The sequence below is a fragment of the Erigeron canadensis genome, chromosome 5, assembly GCF_010389155.1.
Source record: "Erigeron canadensis isolate Cc75 chromosome 5, C_canadensis_v1, whole genome shotgun sequence".
NCBI classification, from domain to species: domain Eukaryota; kingdom Viridiplantae; phylum Streptophyta; class Magnoliopsida; order Asterales; family Asteraceae; genus Erigeron; species Erigeron canadensis.
In genome coordinates this window covers 1014946-1040027 of record NC_057765.1, presented here as the reverse complement: position 1 = coordinate 1040027, position 25082 = coordinate 1014946, and the positions used below count along the sequence as shown (strand labels likewise).

The 25082-nt window shown below is 34.2% G+C and overlaps 3 protein-coding genes across 3 annotated transcripts; all 3 read right to left on the bottom strand.

The window, feature by feature from the left end:
• Window positions 1-2740: 2740 nt before the first annotated feature.
• On the bottom strand, window positions 2741-6006 carry LOC122599064 (profilin-2-like). Its single transcript, XM_043771510.1, has 4 exons — window positions 5728-6006; window positions 4759-4896; window positions 3461-3604; window positions 2741-2903 (listed from the first exon to the last, which is right to left on the bottom strand). The coding sequence occupies exons 1-3, from the start codon at window positions 5848-5850 to the stop codon at window positions 3470-3472; spliced, it is 396 nt and encodes a 131-aa protein (XP_043627445.1). The 5' UTR covers window positions 5851-6006; the 3' UTR covers window positions 2741-2903; window positions 3461-3469.
• Window positions 6007-7108: 1102 nt separating this feature from the next.
• LOC122599833 (profilin) lies at window positions 7109-9675 on the bottom strand. Its single transcript, XM_043772421.1, has 3 exons — window positions 9522-9675; window positions 8676-8813; window positions 7109-7424 (listed from the first exon to the last, which is right to left on the bottom strand). The coding sequence occupies exons 1-3, from the start codon at window positions 9648-9650 to the stop codon at window positions 7290-7292; spliced, it is 402 nt and encodes a 133-aa protein (XP_043628356.1). The 5' UTR covers window positions 9651-9675; the 3' UTR covers window positions 7109-7289.
• Window positions 9676-11410: 1735 nt separating this feature from the next.
• Window positions 11411-17940, bottom strand: LOC122600049 (derlin-1-like). The gene is made up of 7 exons (XM_043772700.1): window positions 17760-17940; window positions 14687-14822; window positions 14151-14224; window positions 13888-13981; window positions 12486-12614; window positions 12082-12242; window positions 11411-11682 (listed from the first exon to the last, which is right to left on the bottom strand). Exons 1-7 carry the CDS (start codon window positions 17774-17776, stop codon window positions 11571-11573), a joined length of 723 nt encoding a protein of 240 aa, XP_043628635.1. The 5' UTR covers window positions 17777-17940; the 3' UTR covers window positions 11411-11570.
• Window positions 17941-25082: the final 7142 nt, after the last annotated feature.

Genomic DNA, 25082 nt, shown 5'->3' with positions numbered 1-25082 from the left:
ACAAACTGTAGAGAAGACTAAAATAAGAGGGACCCTACATTAGTTCTTGCATGGAATAAGTTTTTAAAAGACTTGTAGAGACAAACGTTTCATTTATTCATTGAATAAAACAAAATGAAGTTTTTATCTAATTACTTGACATTGGATCATGGTTGGATCAGTGGTAAACATCATTGCCTCTGGAGACAGAGGTCATGGGTTCGATCCTCATCCCATGCAAAGGTTGGAGGGCCTTTTCTACAATTTAGGTAGAAATTGGAAATAGTCTCTCTACTTAGGTAGAGGTAAGGTCTGCCTATATCTTAACCTCCCCCATACACCGTCGAGATATTGGGGCTCAAAACCTGTGGAAGGCGGCACTGAGCAGTTACTTACTTGACATATGTCTATATTTTTGTTGATCGGTTGTCTAATAATGAAATCCGATAACTATTTGATTATATTTTTTTTACAAATAATCTCTTGATTAACCCGATGTATTTTCTTTTTTAAGGAATTTTAGGTGTAAGAACATTCTTAAATTAAAGTTTTATAAATATAACTTTTGTATAGGCTAGATACCTTTATTTTTAATAATGGCATAGCCATAATTTAATTTGCTATTGAGCATTATCATATTTGACTAAATGTAGTATTTTAATTTTTTATTAATAAAATTTAAACAATTAACAGACTGTAGGGAAGGCAAAAATCGGATATTAGTTCCCAATTTTTAGGCCTGACAAAATGGACGGGTCGGGCAAGTTTGGGTGACGGGTCAAAACGGGTGCGGGTCCAAGCGGGTCATTTTAGAAATGCGGGTCGTGCGGGTGCGGGTCAGCCCGCTATTTTTCACTAAAAATTATTAATTTAATACCTCGTATTCCGTTAACAATTATTCTTAACAAAATCATTATAATATCTCATGATTTAAATTAATATCATTCATGTTAAAAATCAAAAAAAATAAAAGCATTGGAAGTTACAAACTTACAGTATGCAAGTGAAGTTTAACAATTAAGATACACGTGTATCTTCTTTTTGCCGCACAAAAACTTCCCCAACTTTCAAATATATACAAACATGTTATATATATGTGTGTACGGTATTCATCACTTCACCATCTCCGACATTTTTTTTAATTTAAAAAATTGCAACCATCTTCGACATACATATATATCGCCATTAATTTTAATGCAATTCAAGTGTTTAACAATGGCTATTAAACCCCAAAACCGTTAGGGGGTTAGATATTGCACTTCGCCAACCATGGTGTAAACGACGGCGGGTAATGATCGGAAATGGCATAGCAACCGGCGAGAGGGCTCTGGTGGTTGCGCAGTCTTGCCGAGATTCTGAATATATGCATCATTGTTTGAGTGGGCAGTCTTGAGTCTTGACCCGCTCGAGTCGCAAATGACGTATCCGAAACCCGCTCGACCCGCAAATGATGTATTGGTATTCCAGGGGGTGCATTTGAAACCCGCATTCTTTTCCTTCCTGGTACCCAAATCAACCCAACAGCTGCTAAAATTTACCCAATTTAACCCATTTATTTAGTTACGGGTCTCGATTGCCAGGTATACCAATTTTATATCAAACCTCATAAGCGATACGACATTGGGTTAAAGACTCATTCATCTCCAGCCTGGACAAAGAGCACAAGGTGCCACCAAATTCCGCTTCATCAGAGTATCTCTAGTCGGCAACCTACTCATCTTGGCCCTCCATCCAAAAACGTTTATCTTTTTAGGAACCCCGTCGTTCCACTTAAACTTATAGAATTTATAGCCAACGGACCTATGTAAATACTAACGAAATGAAGCTGCAATCTGTCACTTCTACCTGCATCTCATATCCACCGTTCCACACCATATTGACCTGGTAGTAAAAGGCCATGCATAATGCATCAACTGATCAGGAGCCATACCCTTTTTCAATAACATGTTACATATTTGACAAATGATACGCCACATCCCATATGATTGATTTCTGCAAGTGACCAGATTGTTATCAGAACCATTACCATGTAATGCAGTAACCAGGCTCATTCTGATAACGCCAAAACCATTTAACCATAGTTTAATAGGAAATATAGATGATAATTTATGGATAACATGTTATAACATTATATTTTTGTTATACATTGAAGATAGTCTCAGCATTTAAACCTTATACTTTAATGTTAGTTGAATAGATCACCCGATCTATACTATAATATGATTTGCTATGAGCAGTTTTCACTTTTCAGTCATTTTATATCTGCCACCTCTATGTAAGCATCAATAAGCATATACGCATGATAATGGTATAGTAAGCTGGAAATTCAAAGCCAGAGGCCCCCAAGACACTTTCGAATGATCAATAGAACGTAGCTGAATCCGTCCACATAGTGAAAGATATATGACTCATTGACTTGTTGGTAACTCTTATTTTTTTTTTTATTTAAAAATGAAAGAAAGAACGTCTGTAAGGCCAGCTTTTAAATCTGAAAAAAAAAAAGAAACCAACTTTTAACATGGCTTTACACAACCTCAACCTGAACTGGACCAATCATCCCAAAGCGTCTGTTTTCACATCTTACACAACTACAAAGGTGAAAGAGTAAGATCAAGTGTTTGTCTATAACTTACAAAACAATTTTCTAAATAAATTTTGGAAGGATGGGTGTCAAAAATAGAAGTTCATAGGAAAATGTATTAGTTTCGTTTTTCTGCAAATAACTAATCTGAGATTGAGAGAAAAGATGATAATAAAAACATACACAAACAAAGATATGTTGATAATAGCATTTAAAAATATCCACCGAAACAACTCAAGAAACTAAACAAGTATCACACTTAATCATTAGGGCAACACCACCAACAGTTTGATCAATCTTCATATACTCTTGTCACACCTTAATTAATCATTGTATCATTTTCCTGCAAACATTTCAATTTTTCATAGGTTAGTTGAATACCAAAAATTCAACTTTTGTTTTAAACATATAAGCAGCAAACACGTCAAGGATGACAAAACAAACAGTTGGGTTTTAAGCACTGAGAGGAGAGGAAAGACCTGGTTTGCCCATTTCAATAACTTTCTATCTTCATCTTATATGGATTAACTTCAAACAAAGTGACCGTGATGGTACATTATATTTACACTTTTTGAACAGATTTCACGTGTTCAACTATGTGACCTGTTCCTTTTTTTTAATCAAAATTCTATTACTTGTCTGATCCTTCAGAGATTTGAAGGAAAAAACAAATGTAAACCAAACAGTGATATTTATGAGTAAATATAGTTAATCATGTTGAATGCCAATGATAATAGATATGCAAAAAGCAATTACTATACTCTTTTATCCAGAACACCTTATTCTTGTACATGACTCTTGTACAGGATAGAATTTCACAAGAATGACAGGTTCTTTTTTTTTTTGCAATAGAACAATTTGTGTCTTAAACATTAACCTGTAAACTGAAATAGAGCATACCGAAGCAAATCAAAAACCCTGATCAAGGAGATAGTCACCAAGCCTTTCAACAATCATGTTACATTGGCCTGGAGTCATTGGCTCATCATAGATGCCAATGATAATAGCCATTCCAGTCTTCTTAACAGTAACACCTCCGGGCCCCTGTTACAAAAATACAAGGATTGAAATATGGCAACTAGACTTGCAACCAGAGGAAACAATTATCTATCATAAATAGGCAAATAGCTGAAACTGTAAACCTAAGTTTAAGCAATGAAACAAGTGAAGTACTAGTGATAGTTCTACAACTGTTTTTCTTAAATTAGATGAACGATTTTCAAGTCTAAAGGTAGCAATTGAACACCGCTGCATAACTATTCAAATGGCTAACTTTTGGTACAAGTCAAAACGGATTTGCATTTTGTCTAATATTTGGAGCATTTTATATATAATTAGCATCTTAAATATATTATGATTACAATTTACAAAGACCTATATCAGAAAGTGTTGACCAATTTACTTTTACTCAAAATGTTTGAAGGAGGCCTATTTCAACCCATTCATAAGTAGCAAAATCAAAATTGGCATGTCCGTTCAGCATGAATACAGCTAAACAAAGAAAAAAAAGACAGCTATGCATGCTCAAAAACCAAAAAGAAAACGTCTTGGATTCTTCCATATCGCTTAGTTCCAACTGATGTGTGAATGCTGAATACAAGCTGTATGATAATTGATAACATAACAAAATAGCAAAAAAATAATTTAATATCCGATACACAACTAAAAAGTTCAATTGACTTTAAAAACTTCAGAGTTTCTCGTTATACTCATTCTTAGAGAAAATGCAAAAATAAAAACACCATCATATTTTTCAAAATTGAAAAATATTTGACCAAGTTTTAACAAAATAACTAAATGCTATAATATTGCTCATCCTTGAAAAACGTAAAACAGATTTTCAATATCCCAAAGATAATCGTCATTTGTTAGCAAAAAGACTACTCGTATTACAAGGGCAAGGAGTGTTTGGGTCCTTCGGGATCGTTTTTGCAAAAACAGCATTTTAAAATGGTACGTCTCAACCTGCATTAATTTGTCTACGAATTTTTCAGGTGGTTTGCCAAATCTTCTGATTATTTGTGTTATTCAAATTCGATAATCATATATTCTCCTCAAAAGACAGAAATCAAAAAAATATTGCAAACACCCTCTAAAGAAAGTCGATTACTTCATATATACTAACACTTAATTAGAAGTAAAAGTATAAAAACAAACATAACTATCAAAGCAGGAAGAAGGTAAAGATCAAAAAGAACCTTTTTGCCACGAATAACAGCTCCAGCCTCGCCTTGAATCACCATATACTTGGTGCCACCAAGGTGTAAGCCAGTTGGGGCGAGTGATCCCGGCTCATTGAAGTCATTAATGATAGCAGTTATTTCCTCTGGCTTCACCTGTCACATCAGTCAAAACAATATAGACGTTAGTTCAACGAAGGTAATAACGTCGCTCATCAAATAGTCAATCTAAAACACTATTCATAGACAATTTACTTGATCTGATTACCATTCACGTTCGCAAATACGCAATGGTAATTTTTTTTTTAACCGTCCTTGGATCTAAAGTCTAAACCTATATATTTAGGGATTAGTTCTTGTAAAACAATATAATGTATGACGCGCAAGCAGTTGAGCATCCGTACGCATCACTTTTATAAAAAAATTTAATTTAACGCACGTCTGTCACGTTAGACGCTCTCATACTTTCCTATCTGTTTTCCGTTAACAAACTTCCGTCTTGATAAACAATACAGATTTAACAAAATGTATACACTTTCAAAACCGTAAACACGTATTATATCCACAGATATAGATTTTGAAAAATATCAAATTCGCATTCAACGGCTCATCTATACAACTAATATATGCGAAGAAAAATCAATGGAAATTTATAAAAATTCATCTTTTGAATTTTTAAAAAATAATCATAGGTATGGTATGGAATTGTGCATCCTTTTTGTGTATTTCTAAATATGCACACAATTGAGATTTACGCACTTAAATCTAGTGGATTTTGTAGTTATACACATATGCATATATATATATATAGATAGATAGATATATATATATTTTATAATAAATAAAAAATATTGAAAATTGAAATGAAATAAATATAGATCGGAAATCGGGATCAAAAGGAATGCGATAGATATGAGCAGATCGGATCAGACAGTTAAACGATTCAGTAAAAAAAGTTAAAAAAAAAAAAAAAAAAAAAAGGACTACCTGAGGAAAAGTGGAAGACTGAGCCCAAACAGAGCCGTCATGACCGAGAATAGCGGCGGCGGAGAGATGGTTGCCTTCGATCTCGCACATCAAGTGGTCATCTACGTATGCTTGCCACGACATCCTTCTTCTTCTTCTACTTTTTTTTTTTTAATCTTATTATTTGATTGTATATCACCAAAGAATATAGATATATCGATATATTATATATATATATATTTTTGTGTGTGTGAGAGTGTATTGTTGAATAGGCGTTGAGAATGGGGAGAGAGAGAGAGAGAGAAATAAATAATAGCGTGGAAACAACGAAAATGGGGTGGGGTGGTGTTGTGTGTATGTGGTATAAATCCAATAATAATAATAACAATGATGTGGTGCGCACTTATTTGATTTCTCGAATAAAATCTACTTATGCCCACCACTTGGGTCCGAAAAAAATAATAATTACAAAATCGGTGGCAAACTCGATACTTTGAAAATTTTGGATCGAGTCTAGGTGATCAATAGGACACGGTCGAATTCCAGGATAGTTAAAAAAAGGGATTTTATTCGTTTTCGAACTGGAACATCTGTATCCTGACCTTATATATATATAGTATCAATCAAGTTAGAATGCATTTAAAATAAGTCTATAACGTAATAATAATACTTAAAAACTTCATTTTGATGATTATATGTTCATAAAATTAATATAACGTATAACTAATTATTATATGTGAGTTAATTGTATTTGCAAAGCAAGATAAATGTAAGTTGGTTGTCATTTTTTTTCAATATTGACATTATAAGTAAAATATTTGGTAACTTGGATGACAACATGTTTGACATCGAAATTATAAGAAACAAATATTATATATATTGTTATATTCGATACCCACAATAATTGGGTCGGGCAAATGGAAAATGAAAGAGATCCGACCACCTGGTTGGACTTTTGAGGGTTTTTTTTTTTTTTTTTTTTGCTTTTATGCAAACAGTGTATTTTGATTTTATAAAAACCTATTTTTAAGAGGAAATAAGTTTTAAATCATGACTGTTGATTAAATAAAAACTTTGTTACCGACTTCCTCAAAAACGTTTAAGAAATCACAAACGGAAAACTTGATTTACTTTCTCTCAAACTTCGAGCCATACGACCTTATCACATTACTTGGCTATGACAGAAAAAAAAAAAAAACATTTGTGGGTCACAAAAAACTTCAACCATTTTAGCAATACCCAACCCACCCATTATGTCACCACTATAATTACTATTTATAGTTGAAGCTGAAAAGTGGTGGAAAGTTTCCATTGAAAATGAACAAACAAGGTTATCAATATAGAAACACAAAAAAAGAGCTACAATGTATGCCAAAAATGAAGAAGGAAGTTATTTAGCTTATGTAGTCGATGAAATATCATATAACGAGGAATTGGAGATAAAAACTCCGGAAACAACATATTGGATTGTTTATATACTCATATGAAGACTATAAATAAAAAAACTAGTTCACATTCTTTGAAGGTTGAAGAAAGAAAAGTGTTATGACATATGGGGTAAATGTTGGATAATGAGGAGGTGTCTACATGCCCTGATCAACAAGATAATCGCCCAACCTCTCCACAATCATGTTGCATTGTCCAGGAGCTACTGGCTCATCATAGATTCCCATCACCATGGCTTGCCCAGTTTTCTTGATGCATATTCCTCCTGCTCCCTGTCATGCCAAACTGAGTAAGATATTATATATAACTGTTAACATATGCTCATTGTCATAATGTGATGGAACATTTGCCTAGTGTCAAGTGCCTCTCATGTATAAGTTGCATGTTAAATTTTGATCTTCAACGTATCAGACATCTATCTAAAGGAACGAAACTGACTAATATCCATAAAGTCTTCTAATCATTTGATTCACAAAAATCATTTACAGTATTATATCATTATAAATTATTGATCTTTTATAGAAAAACAGGTATACCCATTAAATCCACAAGAACTTAAAGTTTTTCCACTATGGGACTAGAAATCACACACTCACTGTGCATACCGCTAGGCCTGGACACTTTAGTCAAGATTACAAGCTATTAAAGTGATACGAATATAATAACTCTAGTTATATTTGACACGCTAATGGTTTATAAAATGAACAAAGTTATGGACTACAAGTATTTCTGCTAAACCCGGCTCAACCCATCTCAACATGTATATTCAACCCTTATGAAAACAAAAATGTTTTGACCCATTACCCAGCCCACCAAATCACCAATTTGTCAACTCAAGTACATGTACTGAATGTGATTCGTGTCTGGACATTTCGAAAATGCCAAATTGAGGTTGCAGCATATAGTCATACATATATGTCGGACTGTCAAAGTGTATTATTAGTAGTCCTTGAGCAAACTTTGACCAGCAATAATCTACAATATGCTTTGAAGTATAAAGAAGAGATAAAGGAACAATGGACATTCATAAATAGTCATACATGATGTATGTGAGCCTCCTTAATGTACAAAATAACATGGAGATAGATGTCATATAGTAGAGGTATTAATTTAACAAATTCGAAACATTCAAACGGCTTGACAGTACCACAAAGTATATATTGAAGGGAAAACCTTGAATTATTACCGAAATAGCACCATATATTGCGAATGTAATCATATCTGGCATATAATCATAAATATATTGTCTAAAGTTTTTGAACAAAAACTGATTCAGATCATCCAGACCTGACCTATTTTAACATTTGCCCAAAAAATATCAACCAGTCCGTTGCCAAACCTGCCCGACCCACCCGTTTGGCCACCACCATCAAATATGGTTATAGTGTTGTCTAGACACTATAGGTAGGAATTGCGGTGTGTTTGATGTGAGTGTATGTTAGAAGAGTTGAATATAATTTCGATATCTTGTTAGATCAACAAAGAAGAATCTATTTAAAACCTATGAAAGAAGTAAAAATCACCTTCTTTCCACGGATGACAGCTCCAGGCTCTCCTTGGATTACCATGTACTTTGCACCTCCGAGGAATAAACCCGTGGGAGCAAGGGTTCCTGCTTCATTGAACTCATTAATGATGGCTTTCATCTCCTCCGGCTTAAACTGCATATTGAAGATGGGATATATACGAAAGTAAGCACCAAGTTAAGTTGATTTGAAAACCATCCTATTACTAAGCCAAAATAATGAAATATGGTATCAAACATGTTGATTTAAGGGAAAATTTGATTAACACGCAAAATAGGGAACTCTGTTAGTGAGATGAATAAAAGTATACAATAGCAAAATATGTAAATTTAGATACATTTTACTGCATTTTGCTATCATATGCATCTTGACTTTCCATTTTATGTCCAAGATTTACAAAAGCATGCTATCTACCGCGTGACCCATTCATCTTGTCCCTTTTTTTTTTAACGACGTGCAACCATATATGTTGTCACATCATCTACCAGGTGATCGTAAGAGGCGTCACGTCAACAATTTACATGTTATAGGAGGTATGATACATAACAAGAAAATATGATCAATACATAAAATAAGTTCTAAATCAAGTCATCCTAGATATAAACCAAATCAATTACTATTTCTTGGTGTCACAATATTATATCTCAATTTTATAAGCAAACTGTGATTACAATGTCAAATGTACGAATGAAACAATCATATCACCTTAATCCTCTAATTATATGTTAAAATAACAACTTGCCTTTTCATTTGTCCCGTTGTTTTTTACATAAAACAATGTTTCGATACAATGACTAAAACAAACATATGAAAAAGTATGTGCACAAAATACTAGCGGTCGACCTGAGGAAAGTTAGCGCTTTGAGCCCAAACGGTACCGTCGAGGCCAAGAATTGCAGCAGAGGTGAGATGATTGCCACTGCCCTCAATCTCACACATCAAATGTTCATCTACGTAAGTTTGCCAAGACATTTTTGACAATAAAATGTATGAATGTATGTATTTTGTGTTTTTGATTAAAGATTGGTAGATTAAAAAAAAGGGTTGATAAATGTGGTGTTCAATAAATAAATAAATAAATAAAAGATATGAAGAGGGAGCGGTCTTTTCTCTGTTCACCATTTCATTCTCCATTCAATTAACGATATTTTCGTACACATTCTTTGCACGACTTGACAACCTTCAATAAATAAATTATTACCATTGTTATTCTAGGCCATGCAAATCAATGGTTGTTTAGATAACTTTAATAACATTGGCCTTAACATGTGCCGTGGTGTAACGGGGTCAGGATTTTTAGAAGACTGGCCTGAAATTTGTTTACTTTAAACTAGGTTAGAGACTTGAGATATGGTATTTTAGGTTGGGTTTTAGTATATTACATAATTAATATCTATATATATTATTTACTTTTGAGAAATAATTACATATTTTCCTAAAATATAAATTTTCAATACATGAATATTTGATTCCCACTCTCACCAATGAAAAACCTTGTAGGTTATTGTATTGAATTATGATAATGAGAATTACAAGAGGTTGTATTTATAGAGTCTACTAACATAATAAATGAAAACTGATAATATGTAAACTAATACTAATATGGAAACTAATACTAGATGGTACCTCACCAACTAAGACAGAAAATGACCAATGGTCAGTGAGTCTATTCCAACGTAACCGGGTTTTAACACAGTGGGCCTTTGGGCAACAAGTTTTTCTCGAAACCATATATGAAGGCTTGCGTTACCGAACTTAGCGACTATGATATGGTCCTTCATCCACTGGAGCTTTTCGAGATAGCCCAACAACATTAGTTGGCCACTAAAAAAAGACGTGAAAAAAATATATGTATGTATATATTAATATAAATAAAACAACAATTATCTGCTACCGTTAAGTAGCGTGTATCCAAGTTGAATACTCGTCTTCTTTTGGTGACCTCAACAACGAAACTTTTATGGATGGATCATCACAACAAAACATCTACTAGTTTCGTCTCATTGAGCCTAATCCACTATTACAAAAAATCACTAGTTACAATCGGATCACTATAAAAGGAGCTCGCCTCTACACACTGCCACACTGGTATGGAGGCCCCATCAGCAACATTATTCATTATTGTATCTTTATTGACACTCGCATGGATAGAGAAAGACTCAATTAACACGTAAGTCCTAATTTTTATCTCAACCGTCTCACCAAATCCCTAGCCTAGCTACACAAACTTGGCACCAAGTTAACTTTCCTAATGGTATGCCGTAGAGAACTTTTGGTGGTGTTTTCAGCTTCACGATTATACTCTATGAAAAGCAGAACATCAGAATGCAACAAGCTTAGTGACGAGCATAATGACCACTGCAAAATTTCATACTCTATTAGTAGGGCCAAATAGGAAACTGAGAAGATAAGTTCCTAAAAGGCTAAAACCTGGGTGTCACTGAGTTCACTGGTAGTAGACATCTATCAACAACCAACCGGTGTAAATTTGTACCCATAGACACACAAGCAAACGAAATTAGATGTTACGAGCTCACTTACCCCTACCATATAATTCACAAGTTGAAAACCTCAATTTTCTAACTCTTCACGAGTCACAGTTGTTTATTGAACTCATGGCAGTCTCTAAATTGAACTTCACAGTAACATTGGTACCAAGATTCAGATCTGGATATTTGTAGTCCAAAGTCACAGAAATCAACATGCAGCAACTAAAAAACACAAGGCAAAGATGTACAAAATGTTCAAACCTATAAATATAAATAAAAATATTTATGAGTTCTTGACACACTCTCGGTGTCGTATTTAACTTTTACAATGTCATTTGATATCCAAAATGTGTCTCCCATCTTCCCTAGCTTCAAGATCTCTAGTGAAAATAGTAACAAAATATCAGCCACCAACACGATATGATCTTCCTCTAAATACCCCATTTGTGTTCGTACTTGGTTGAGTTGGCGTATATATTGGAGCTCCAATTCTATACTTCGCAACAATTTTATGTCTGAGCAATATCAAGTTAAGTTCCATACAGAAAGTTGTCTCTCTTTTGGTTTATATTTTATAAATCAATAAACTTTTTTACAAACTGGTTGAAGGTGGCACAGGGTGTATTTTTCTTGCATAAAAGTATAAAACTTCCGAAATCATCTAGTTCAAAAAATTATATTATTATGAAAGACGTATACATCATGTAATCATATTTGACATACTATTTCTTTGTTGAGAAAGTTTAAACATTCAGGGAAAAAAAAAAGAAAAGATATTTCAGGTCAATCTAACCAGTTTGCCCCATATAATAAATGCCACCTTAAAGGAGAGCATACTTCAAATTATTATTTTAAAATTAAGCAGCACTGGAGTTGTTATGCTAAAATAATATAATAATAATAACAAAGGATACACCCACTTAGGCGTTTGCAGTATAAACTTCCCTCCAGCCAGAGGATGCAAAACCGTCAAGAAATAGTATAAGTGTCCGGCTATGATGCCATACAAATCAGGGCCTATCGGTGAACCAAATATCACATCCATACCAAGCATCGCCCATGGCAAATAGAATGCCTGCAAATAATACGAAAAATTCAGAGTGCACTAACGGTTGATGTACTAACAGCCTTAAAGGCGAGGTCAAGCAGGTCCACATACTAGATGCAAGTAATAAGAGGTGGCAATATGGATCTATTTACCTAAATAGGAATCGACTTGGGTCATATTCTATGTCCAACAGGCCAAATAGTGACTATAAAGTCTTATCTAGATCAAAAAGGCTTAAAAGTTTAAGAAAGAGGGAGGAATGTGGCATACCTTTAGTTGCACGAGGCCGTATATGCTGATGTTGGCATTTGGAAATTCCCTGCTCCACACGTACAGGAGCATAAAAACCAGTGACACCCCAAGGAAGTATGACTCAAAGAAAGGAAATGCAGATAATACCTAAACAAGCAGTACAATCAAAAGTAGTGACATTTTTCATCCATTTACTCCTGCCTGGGTCTATTTGGGTTGTGTCTCAACTCTAAACTCATAATGGGTCAAATCAAACATTTAGATTAAAGGGGGATAAATATTGAACATATACCAAAATCAACACATTACTGTTCACTGAATACTAAACAGACACACAATTGTCGGTGGGAGCCAACATTCATAAATGTATGTTTGCTAATTCTTTTTGTAAACATAACTGAAAGTCTGAAACATTAATTATTTTTTGAGAAATTTGATAGAAATGGAGATAAAATATGTTTGCAGGTCAACTCACATCGGCTACTACTAAAAAGATCTGTTACAGCCTGACCATGTTTTGGCTAGCAACCCAACAAACACAAACCGCCCAAATTACCACGTATAGTTAGAAGTGACCAACCCAGGACCATTAAATACAATGAAGCGTATGCACATGTTTCAACCAGAAGTTACAAGGATATCAAATGATGATAGATGTAAAAGAAGAAGAAGCCCAACACAAATATAGCCATAGCCATTATATATAGATAGATAGACAGTAGCGCACACTCATATATTAACTTATGGAACATCATTTATGACACTCTTTACAGATGTTATTACTGCTTTGCATATAGGCAGGGAAATAAGCGAGTAATTGGTCCAAAGGGAGTTATGTAAACAATTTTTTTCCCATCTCTGTGTATTCTTTATTGAAAATTTGTGTGTATATATATATCCAAATATATGGTTAAAAATATATAATTATACATATACATTTTATATAGCCTAATAATTACTGAATAGAATTGGTTAGGAGGTTTTATGCTTTAGACTGACGCTTTGGTAAACATTTAACCAAATTGAACCATTAAGTTTCCAATGCATGATGTACAATGATCTTAAAGCAAAGTTTGGGTAAATATGATATTTCATGCTTTAGGAGGGATATATATGATATTAACTCTTCCCGTATTATCTAACTCTTCTTATTTTTCCATCTGACCTGTGTAGAAAATCAACAATTGCCTAAAGAAAACCAAAAGTAAATAGGTTGAAATTTCCAAAGTTCATATATCAAGAATAGAAATAGGGAAGTGCTTTTTCAGAAATATTTTTTAACTTTTATCACTAGAATTCTGGTTTTCGTGTTGGCACCCTAATGGTCGCTGATATCTCCAAGTTTTACAGGGCGTGAACTCACAAAACTCAAAGATAACCATACAAAATATGTGGGATTATAAGAAATATTTTAGCATACCAAAAGTGATGATGCACCGAATATTATCATCCATAAGAAGTCAGCTGTTCGCCTATTAAAAGGGCCATTTTCCAATTGAACACCATATCTTGCTCTAACCAAAAATAAAGTTAGGAAAGGTTAGACGAGAAAAAGACAACACAAACAAGGACATTAACCTTTAAGCTTTGCCCAACTGTCAATACATGACTGTCATTAGGCATACTATAGTAGGATGATCAATTATTATAATGTGTGGGACAAAAAGTATTCAAATTACTCACATCATTAATAGGCGGATCCCAAAATTAATAGAAAAAGGGCCAAGAAAAAGGAAGTTCGTAAGCAGTCTCCACACCTGAAATATCAACACTTACGGTGATTATCTTAGATGTAAATAACATGTTACCATTCTAGTGGGTCACCTCAGATGAATTTCCAATTACAGTGGAAGAGGGGATTGGTGTTTTATCTGGATGCTAATACAACCACATCACTTGTGTAGACCTTTTAATGTTTTATCTCTAACAGGCAAAATACAAAAACTAATTGATAAACGAAGTGGTACAAATGAGTTGAAAGTGGGCTACAGTGTCTTTTTAACGCATAAAATATTCCAAATCTTTTTATTTAAAAAAATTAGATCACTTTAATAGTGTAAATTCTGTAATCATAAAACACCCATAGTCCCATACCAAAATTACCCCTTCTGACTCGTTGCATAGCCCGTACATTTTCCTATTCTTAGCACTGCACACAACGATAGGAATGATGTTGGTACTGCTGCTTACATCATTGAGGAATCACAAGGAGATTATACCTGAAAATGATAAAATACTTCTTTATGGATCAAAGCAATATAATAGATCGGCAGTAGCTGGAGTGTAACTGCTGCTGTGGTCACCAAGCACAAGGTTCCATACGCCTTACTTATCGGGGGGAGTGAATTGTACCATCTGAAAGATGAGGGAGAGACATGACAGAGTTAAAACAAGAATCCCAAAACATATTAAAGGTCCAGAAAGATATTTGGGCACAAAAGATGTTGTTTAAAGGCCAAAAAATAATAACCCACATGATAAAATCCACTAGTGATTAATCATACAAGAGGGTAAATGGGTAGGAACCCTCTGGTCCAATGTACCGTCTTGGTACCCAGAGCGCACCCCGCATAGAACTTATGCCCGGTCACCCGGTGACTCACCATTCTCACACATGGGTCACAAGATATAGTTTCTCCAATTGCCTTTGACAAGATTTGAACCTGTGACATGCAGCCTTTATCTGTGGGCCCATGTGGTCACATGGTGTCATACAAGTGGTGGTTTTCAAGCTCAAACTTGATAGAAACGTCACAATCATCACAACTTACCAATAGTAATTCTATTGTTGTTAAATATAATTGCAATTTTTTCTCAAAACTAGAATTGTTCCTAGCGACATTAAACTAAAACGTTGCACATTTAACATTCACTACTAGCCTTGTATTCCATTTTGGGTGTAATTTCAATACATTTCAACATTAATTATCATATCAACCACTGGTTATAGGGTTGCTTTAGCTTTACCAAGTCATGTTCATTTCAATTAATCAATTTACAAATTTCCATAGAGTAACATTCCTTGTAACAAACACATGGGGTCATCTTCTGTTGGCTCTTTCTTAATCACTAGAGATCCTATATCTGACATAAGCACTACACATGAACCCCAACACTTGTTTACATTAACACTCCCCGTTTAATTCTATAGGACATATATCTTCAATCTCGCCTTGCAAGAATTAATTGACACTGGCTGGACATATAATAGACAACAGACACCCATATTTACATTTCCTGAAGTTCATACTGATACCTTTGCATTCCATATACTTTATTTTCTGTCCTGCTGATTTCAATGTGACAGTGTTCCATTCCGTACCTCTAACAACACAAATCTAATTGATGGCATCAACACAAAATGAAGCAATGCAACAACTTTTGTGAAGTCTAGCCCAATCATCCTACATACAGTAATTAATACACAGAGCCTTGGTTTGGAAGTTAGGTTTCTCTTGCTGTAATTGTAGGGAGTCAAGTAAAGATATCAGCTTATTATTTCACCAGATGCATTAGTGATTAGGCCATCATATCTTGTTGCCAACGTATTAGTAGTAAAAAAGGGTAAATTGGCAGGAACCCCTTGATCCTGTGTATTGACTCTACTCATTGCCCGCTACAAGGCTGAGAGCACCGGTGTGTTCTCCTGAGAGAATACCATCACATGGGATCGGTTGAGGACAAGCCTCAAACCGTACCAACTTTTATGAGCACCTCCACACGTGGGGCCCTTCATAAGCGGAGGGAGCTGGCCACTTGAGCAAACTCAAGTGGTTACGTATTAGTATTATATATGTTGACATGTCCAGATATATCTCCACAGGTTTTAATAACTTCCCCTCCCAATAGTTGGTTAGACTAGAATTTCGATAGTTGACCTTTTATGCATAATTCAAAGCCAACATGTACAAGTCTATTGTGGACTTGTGGTGCATAGCTTTCTGAAGCACTGCTAGAAGGAAGTTATTTTCCGTCATGTTATTATGTCTCGGACACCACATAAGCATGCTTTATATACCATTCTACTACACCAATATATATATATATATATATATTATAATAAAACCTAGATAAGCATTTGCAGCAGTCTTATCAGCTATCCTCACGCTACTGCAGTCATATCTATACTATATTATAAAGCAGATTTCCTCTAGATTTTCAACATTGAATTTAAATTTTCAATATTGATTTTAAGTTTCAATATTACTTTCCCAAAATACCCCTCCTATCTATTCTATATTTACCTAAAATAACTATAATACCCTTTTTCTCTCCTCAAATTTCAACCAATCATTTTTTTCTCTCTCCTGCATATATCATTTTATTCTTCTAACTCATTCAAAAAATTTTATCTCAAAAACCGTACATCGATAAATTATAAAAATTATATGGGTGTTCTTAAAACTTCCAGCTCTTTCATTAGAGTGGTCATTCGATATACTTTCGACGAATTTTTAAATCCGAAGGCGGTGCCCGTACAGCTAAGGGCGGAGCCCGTCAGGTAGATCAACCCATCACCGCCACCTTAGCCGCCGCCATTACATCACCACCCCGCCATCACCTCCATCACCGCTGCAACGCGCGGGTACCGTTCACGTGTATCAATAATATAGTATTTTAGTCTTGAAACCCGATTCCCACTTTTTTTTCAACTTCGCCACACACACACACACACACACACTTATATACTTATACGTAAGCCACTAATACTAGACACTTTTGGTGAACCAAAATCATTAAACTATCTGCAAATGTGGATAACCTTCCCGTTGACCGACTAAGATAAAAGTAAAGGTGGCTATCGGGAGGCACTAAACCGCTTTCTAGGAAAAGGAATACAAGGAAGTCAAGTCACGTGCAAACAAACAATACGCTAAAACTAAATTGCAGATGATTGTTCAATCTTAGGCGGCGAAAATATCGCTCTCCGCCACAATCATAATTATATATGACAGAAAATTGATGCGAAATCCGGGAAAAATAAAATAAATAATAAATAAAGTGAGATGATAAACAAGCTTACTAGGTAAAGACAGATATGATGGATAGTTAAACTAAATAATCTTTCCTATAAACTCGAATGAGTTTAAACAATCCAATTAATTCACATTTAAGTATAAGTCCTGATAACAAATAATAATGAATTATAAATAGATAGATCCTGATAATATATAAAAGTTATGATAGTCGTCTAACTGTATAAAATAATACTCCAATAATAATATAATTCTTTAAGAATAAATAAAAGATACTATGAATGAGAAAAAATTAAAAGAAAAGGGGAAAACTTACTCTCCTGGAGAAGACATTCGTGTCCGTCGTAATGAATGATGTTTTTGATTCTATGAAAATGGAATTTTTACTTAATTTTTACAAAATTAAATTAAGCTTCTGGATTTTACTTTAACTCGACTCGTCTTAATTTAGTATGGATGGATGGATCATTCGGAAATCAGCCGGTCGTTAAAATATGGCTGGTTGGTACTAATATTTCTTTTCTTTTATCTTTTACTCCTTAATAAAATAAAATATACGGAGTATTTTTCTTTTTTTCAACTTAGTCTATATGACTATATCTACTATTGTGCCCGTTAGATTGAACGTATGCATCTTGAACTTAGATATTCATTAAAATAGGTTTTTATCCTAGATTTTAGACCCATGTCCAACACTGAACACGATAATTATGAAATTATCGATATTAGATATTCATACATTCAACCTATGAAAGTTTGTAATTTCAAAGTTGAAGATATACATAAAAATTAATTGTTTAATTCAAATGATATCAAATAAAAAGCAAAATAATGTGATATATTTACATTAGATTAGAAGCATATATCATCTTTCATCTTTTGCAAAGTCGTTGATGCGTTCAAACGAACAAAATTTAAAATGATCACTTATATGGATTAATTTTTTAATACTAAAAATAATAAACTGAATTCTATATCATATAAATTAACATCTAATAGTGATAAAGTCGTAAGCCGGTGTATTAGACACGGATCTAAAAAATATATTATTTAGTGGGATTTATATTATTTAGTTGGATTTATTTATCTATATTATTATTAAATAAATTGAGCCGTACAAAATATAAACACACAATAATAATTATTTTTAGTTAGATTTATAATACTTATAATTAATGCAATACCTATCTTTAGGTAGGTCGAAATTGACATATATGTTTACATATATTTATTATTTAATTTATATAATAAAAAGTTTTAAAAAAGTCAAAATTGAGAATTTAAAAAAATCGAAAGATATGATTGGTCAATAAGCTATTATAGCAACTGTGTTTTATTATAATAGAAGATAGTGAATAATATTAATGAGTAATAAAATAATGTTTAGAAATATACCTGTTGCTTTAATACAATGGCACGTGTCAATAAAAAAAACTACAATCTTGTTTTAGTTTATTGGTAGATATATCTATATCTATACTATGTTATTAAAAAATTAGCTTCTGGTTTTGAAAATGTTAAATTTTGTGTAATATTTTCATCTAGCACCTTTTTGATATTTTCACCTACACTATCTCTTAGCATTATTAATAATTAAATTACACTATTAATTCTTTATCTTTCAAAATATCTCCATTAACCTTTCACATCGATAATTCACATCACTCGACACCGCCTTCGCCACTAACAATTGCCCCCACCACCACACCGGCGTCGCGACAACTACCGTCTCATACGCGGGTACTGTGCTAGTATATTATAAAAAATTCCATTAAGCGTTTACATCAGTTATCTACCACCAATAGTCCCCCCCCCCCCACCACCACACCGTCGCCGACACGATCACCGCCACATTACGTGGGTACCGGGCTAGTCTATATTTATATATGAAGTATATGTTTATCGCCATCTAAAAAATTTAAGATTTCTAATTTTTAAGATGAGATACGATCCTGATCATTAATCTTTAGCATGATTGATTAAGATCATTCATTCTCGTATTGTAATAAGAATAGGGATTATGGCACGAAAGTGTAAAGATGTTATGCCAATTTGTCTATGTTATGTAGTGTACTATACGTTTGTCTATTGTATGCAAGGAACTTCTTATTTTGGTCAAAAGCATGTAATCGATTACCGGTTACACAGTTATCAGGTTACCATTCCCAGTTTTTGTTTAAAATAATATAACGTGGCATTGACTGTTATATATTCAGTTTACGTTATATATACGTACATATACATATAAACAAACACTATTTCGATCTAAAAATCACCCCCCCCCCCAAAAAAAAAACCTTTGTCTTCTTCGATGATCTACCTGATTCGTATGATCTCAAACTCGTTATTCAAGAATTAAAATAAGTATCTGCTATTCAGGTAATCATATATCTATTTCCTCGTTTGATTCTTTTAATCGTTGATCGATTTTGTAGACAGAAATTTAGGGGTTTTTTTAGGGTTTCAATTTTTAATTTTTTTAATCGAATATTTAATTATTTCAGTAATTAAAAATGGTATTTAGTTATTTATTTGTATTTTCTTGTCTTTTTTCATAGATCTGCTTCGAGAGTTTACGATTCACTTACATTATGATGGGGTTTTTTGTTCCATCCATTACGATATGAACATGGCCAGATGAAGGATCTTAGAATGTCACCAATACCATATGCTGACTTTATGCAAATTATTGAGCAACAGGCTGATGGTCCTTTCCGTGGGATGTACTATATCTTAGATGGTACGTTTGATACATTGATGCCTATAGCAAACCAGAAGGATGCAGAGTGCTTTTTTGAGATTGGTCACTCATATGAGGAAGTTAGTGTGTATTTGGATTATCTTTCATTGAATATGTCTGAGTTTCTTCCAGAACCTAACCAAGAAGAAGAGGAGGAAGGGGATGAGGGTTCTGATGAAGGGGATGAATATGTAGCTAGTGAGGAGTCTGATGCAGAATTTGTTGCTTCCTTGGACCATTTAAGTGAAGGTGAGGATGAATTGAGAGAAGTAAGGAAAGGAAATGCTATAGCAAAGATTCCAACTTCAAAACAATTACCAGAACTTGGTGGAAATGCTGGCAAAGATACTCAAGAACCATCTGTCCAAGAAGAGCATGACAATTTCATGAAGGACCTCCTAAAAGCATTAACAGGGAATGATGGGGATACTGAAGGACCATTTGATCCAATGGAACCACCAGCACCAGAGCCTCCCAAGTTTCCATATCATGACTCTCAAACTCATTGGAGGTTAAAGAAACCAAAGGTATGAAGTTGATTATGTATTTTGCTTAATTTATTGTTTAATTTTTTCCTAGTTGAAACTGTTCAATCTAAAACACAATTTGATCATATATTAGGTTGGTGAATTGTATGAAGGACCTAATCAGTTGAGGGAATGCCTGTCTTATTATGCTTTAGCTAATGGATTTTCACTGTGGTTTGAGAGATCTTGTAAGGAGAGCATGATTGTGAGATGTGGAACCAGACCACCTAAGATCAAAGATCCTATTAAAGGTAAGCAAAGAAAGAACAAAAGGTTTCCTGTAACTCAACAACAATGTACCTTTAGGTGTTATGCTAAGTAGATGAAAAAAGAAAAGTCTTTCCAAATTATGACTTTGATAGACACACACACATGTGCTAGGAACTTTAAATATGGATCACTGATCAACTATAAATGGATTGGAAAGCATTTTGCAACTAGAATTAGATCCCACCTAGAAATTAGGTTATGTGATATCTAGGATCTAGTCATGAAAAAGTACAAGTGTACTATATCTCATCAGCAAGCTAGAAGGGCTAGGACTTGGGATTTGAGTGAATATGAGAAAACTTTAGAGGAACACTATGGCATGCTAAGGTCATATGGTGATGCAATTCTAAGAACCAATCCAGGATCAACAGTGCAGTTAGGGGTAACAGTGAATCCAGATGAAAAAACATACTTTGAAAGATTTTATGTATGTTTATCTGGATTAAAAGAAGGGTTGAGATTTAGTTGCTGAAAAGTAATAGCTTTAGATGGATGTTTTTTCAAATCTACATGCAAAAGGGAGCTATTAAGTATTGTTGGTATAGATGGAAACAACCAGGTGTACCCAATTTCTTGGGCTATTGTTAATGTTGAAAACAAACAGAATTGGACATGGTTTCCTGAGTTATTAAGTCATGATCTTCAATGTCCAGATGGTTTTGAGCTGACTTTAATGTATGATGGCCACAAGGTAATATACTAATCTCACTTATTAACTATACTTATTCATTTTAAATTGTATTTTAATGTTATAAAGTATGTGATTGTATAGGGTCTACTTGAAGCAGTTAAGGATGTTATGCCTAGGGCTGAGCACAGGCAGTGTGCTAGGCACATATATGAGAACTTTTCTGGAAGGCTGCAAAGTCATCATATCCTGCACAATTTGAGGCTACAATGAAGGAAATCATGTCTGCTAATCCTAATGCTTATAAATATCTAATGAATAAAAATCCCAAGTCATGGAGTATGGCTTATTTTGAACTACATAGTGGATGTGAGGCTGTAGAAAATGGATTCAGTGAGTGTTGGAATACAGTGCTTTTAAAGGTTAGAAACAAACCTATAATAACCCTATTAGAGGCATTGAGGGTTATTGTCATGATTAGGTTGGAAACAATTAGGGAAATCAGTGAGGGGTGGGAACATGATGTATGTCCAGCTATTAGGAAAAAGCTAGACATTGTAAAAAATGAAAGAGCTGATTGGCTAGTGATACATGCTGGGTGGGATACATTTGAGGTTAGAAATTTCCAGTATTCATATACTGTGGACCTAGACCAGTGTAGTTGTACTTGTAGGATGTGGGAGCTTAGTGGCATTCCCTGTGTGTATGTTGTTTATGCTATTTTCATGCGCAATAAAGAACCTGAGGATTTTATAGCAGACTGGTTTAGGCAGATAGTGTATAAAGAAGCTTAGAACAAGATCTTGATACCTATTCGGGGCATGGACACATAGCCAGAAAACAATCTTAACAAATGTTTTCCCCCTAAACCTAGGAATATGCCAGGTAGACCTAAAAAAAAGAGACAAAGAGCTGCACATGAGCCTAGGGTTGGTTCTACAAAGGTTTCTAGACATGGAGCTGAAATGACATGTCACAACGGTTGGGTTGTTGGTCATAATACTAGGACATGCACTTCTGAACCTTGTCCTAGACCTGCTCATATTCCCAAACCAAGAACAAAGGCTCCAAAAGCAACTCAACAAAGTCAGCCATCCCAAAGTCAGCCACCCAAAAGTCAGCCAACCCAAATTCAGCCAACCCAAATTCAGCCACCCCAAAGTCAAGGAAACAGTGGTAAGGGTAAGGAAAAGGTTTCTGATCATCATACTCAACAAGATCATCATGTAACTCAAGAAAGTCAACCTAGTCAGCCAGTTAGAATTCAAAGTCTAGGAAGGAAGTTTAGGGTCACAAAGGGAGGATTCAGATGGACTACCAGTCAAGATGGTAAGTCAGTTCCAAGCTTACATTTGTTTGTTCTAATTTTGAATTTATGCTATTTGAATTTGTATCCAATATGTGTTTATTGTTTGTAGGTGATAATATTGCTCAACCAAAATGTCAAAAAAAAAAGGTTTTGGGAGGAGTATGAATTGGTTAAGCAATGGCATTGGCTCATCTGGCATGATCACAACAGACCAAAGAAGACCACAACCAACTGAGGAAACAATTTCAGTGGTTGCACCTAGAATTACTCCTCCAATTTCTGCCACCCAAGAATCAGTGAATGCATCTTCAAAGGCCAAGTCAAAAAACAAACCATTTCTGCCACCTAGGAGGGTATCAAGTCAAAGGGCATTGAGGCAGAAGCTTAACAAAGTTGTTCCAGGACCAGGAAACAAACCAGATGATGCATTTGTAATAGAATAGGGTGTTATGCTTATGCTTAAACTTCAAATTAGCTAATTATCTTATCTTTTGGATTATTCTTTTAGGAAAACAGTTGTAATTAGCTAATCATCTTTTGGGAACACAGTTCCAAGACAATGTATGGGATGTTATGTTTATGTGATGTTATGTTTATGTTTCTTGACTTGTAATTCTGGCAGTTTTTTTTTTATTTTAATTTTAATTTTTTTGACATTGCATAACACATACATACATGTAATTTTGCCAGTTTTTTTTATAATTTCTTTTGACAGTTCATATGGCATAAACCTTAAACTTTCATTCAATAAACCTTCACAAGACATACATATGGCATAAACCTTCAATTTTCATCCAACAAACCTTGTTCCAGTTACAATAAAAACACATTGATCCTAAACAATAAGTGCCACAATTGCAAAGCTCAACATTGCTACAACACCTATGAGTGCATAAACAACACAATCTGTAACTTTCTGTTTAGTCTTGCTAACTGCCAACACTTCCACACTTTCACCATGTTGACCTTTGACTCATCTTGTTCGTTTTCCATTGCAGGATTTGTTGTTTGTGAGTGAAGATCAAAGACCAAATCCTTATAGTATTGACTTGGGAGTTCATCATCAATGAAGGTAAAACCAGTACAATACCCACTTTTAGCCCGTTATATAATCAATTATTTAATTTTGATAGTATATGAATCCTAATTAAAGTTGTAGAAAAATTAGGGCAAAAATAAGAATACTTACTTGAGGGCATTTCACAAATCGTCTTCCAGGATTTTTTGCAGTCCATGAAGTGAAGATTTTCATCTTTAATCCACAACGACATTTCATATATCGACTTGTATTTAGAGAGGAGGAAGATGAAGTGGAAGTTATGGTGGTGGTGGGAGGAATTGTGGGAGGAGGAGGGAAAATTTGGGGGAAAAGGAGGGAAAAAGGATTATTATATAAAAGAAAATTAGGGTGAACACACGTGAACTTTTATTGGGGAATTATTAATAAAAAAAAAGGTGGAGTAACTGGTACACGTAAGCTGGAAACTGGTGGCTTACATGTTTTTGATCAAAATAACAAGTTTCTTACATACAATAGACAAACGTATAGTACACTACATAAAATAAACAAATTGACATAGTATCTTACACTTTCATAGGGATGAGTATTTGGACCGAAACCCGTATCCCAGACCGACCCGACCCGCACCCAAACGGGCCGGTTCACGGTTCACAAATTCAGTGATTCTCGGTTCTCGGTTCGGGCCGGGTCAAAACCGTGGGTTGCCGGTTTGACCCGGTGAAACCCGTGAATACCTTAACATGTGGGTTTAAGTGATAATTGGGCTAAAAAATATAGTTGGGCTTTGCAAAATTTGACTACCAAGTATTGCAATAACTAGTAAATATTTGGTGAATCCATAGAGTTAGAAGAAGAATTTGGTGAAGAATGGCTGCAAACAAGTGAACAATATGTAGATGTATGTATGTATATTTATGGGTTTTTGAGATAATAAGAGAGGAAAAGAGAATATTTACTTTGTAGATGAGAAATATGAAATATGAAAAAAAGAGTGGCCAGTGAATTGCATTCATTTGGTGATCACAACATACTTTTAACTATAGTCTTTTTCTCTAATGCTAGCTTAACTATGGTTGGGTTAACTTTTTTAAAAGAATCTTTGTTCCAAATTTCAAGATATTTTGACCCGTTGAAATGTTATCTT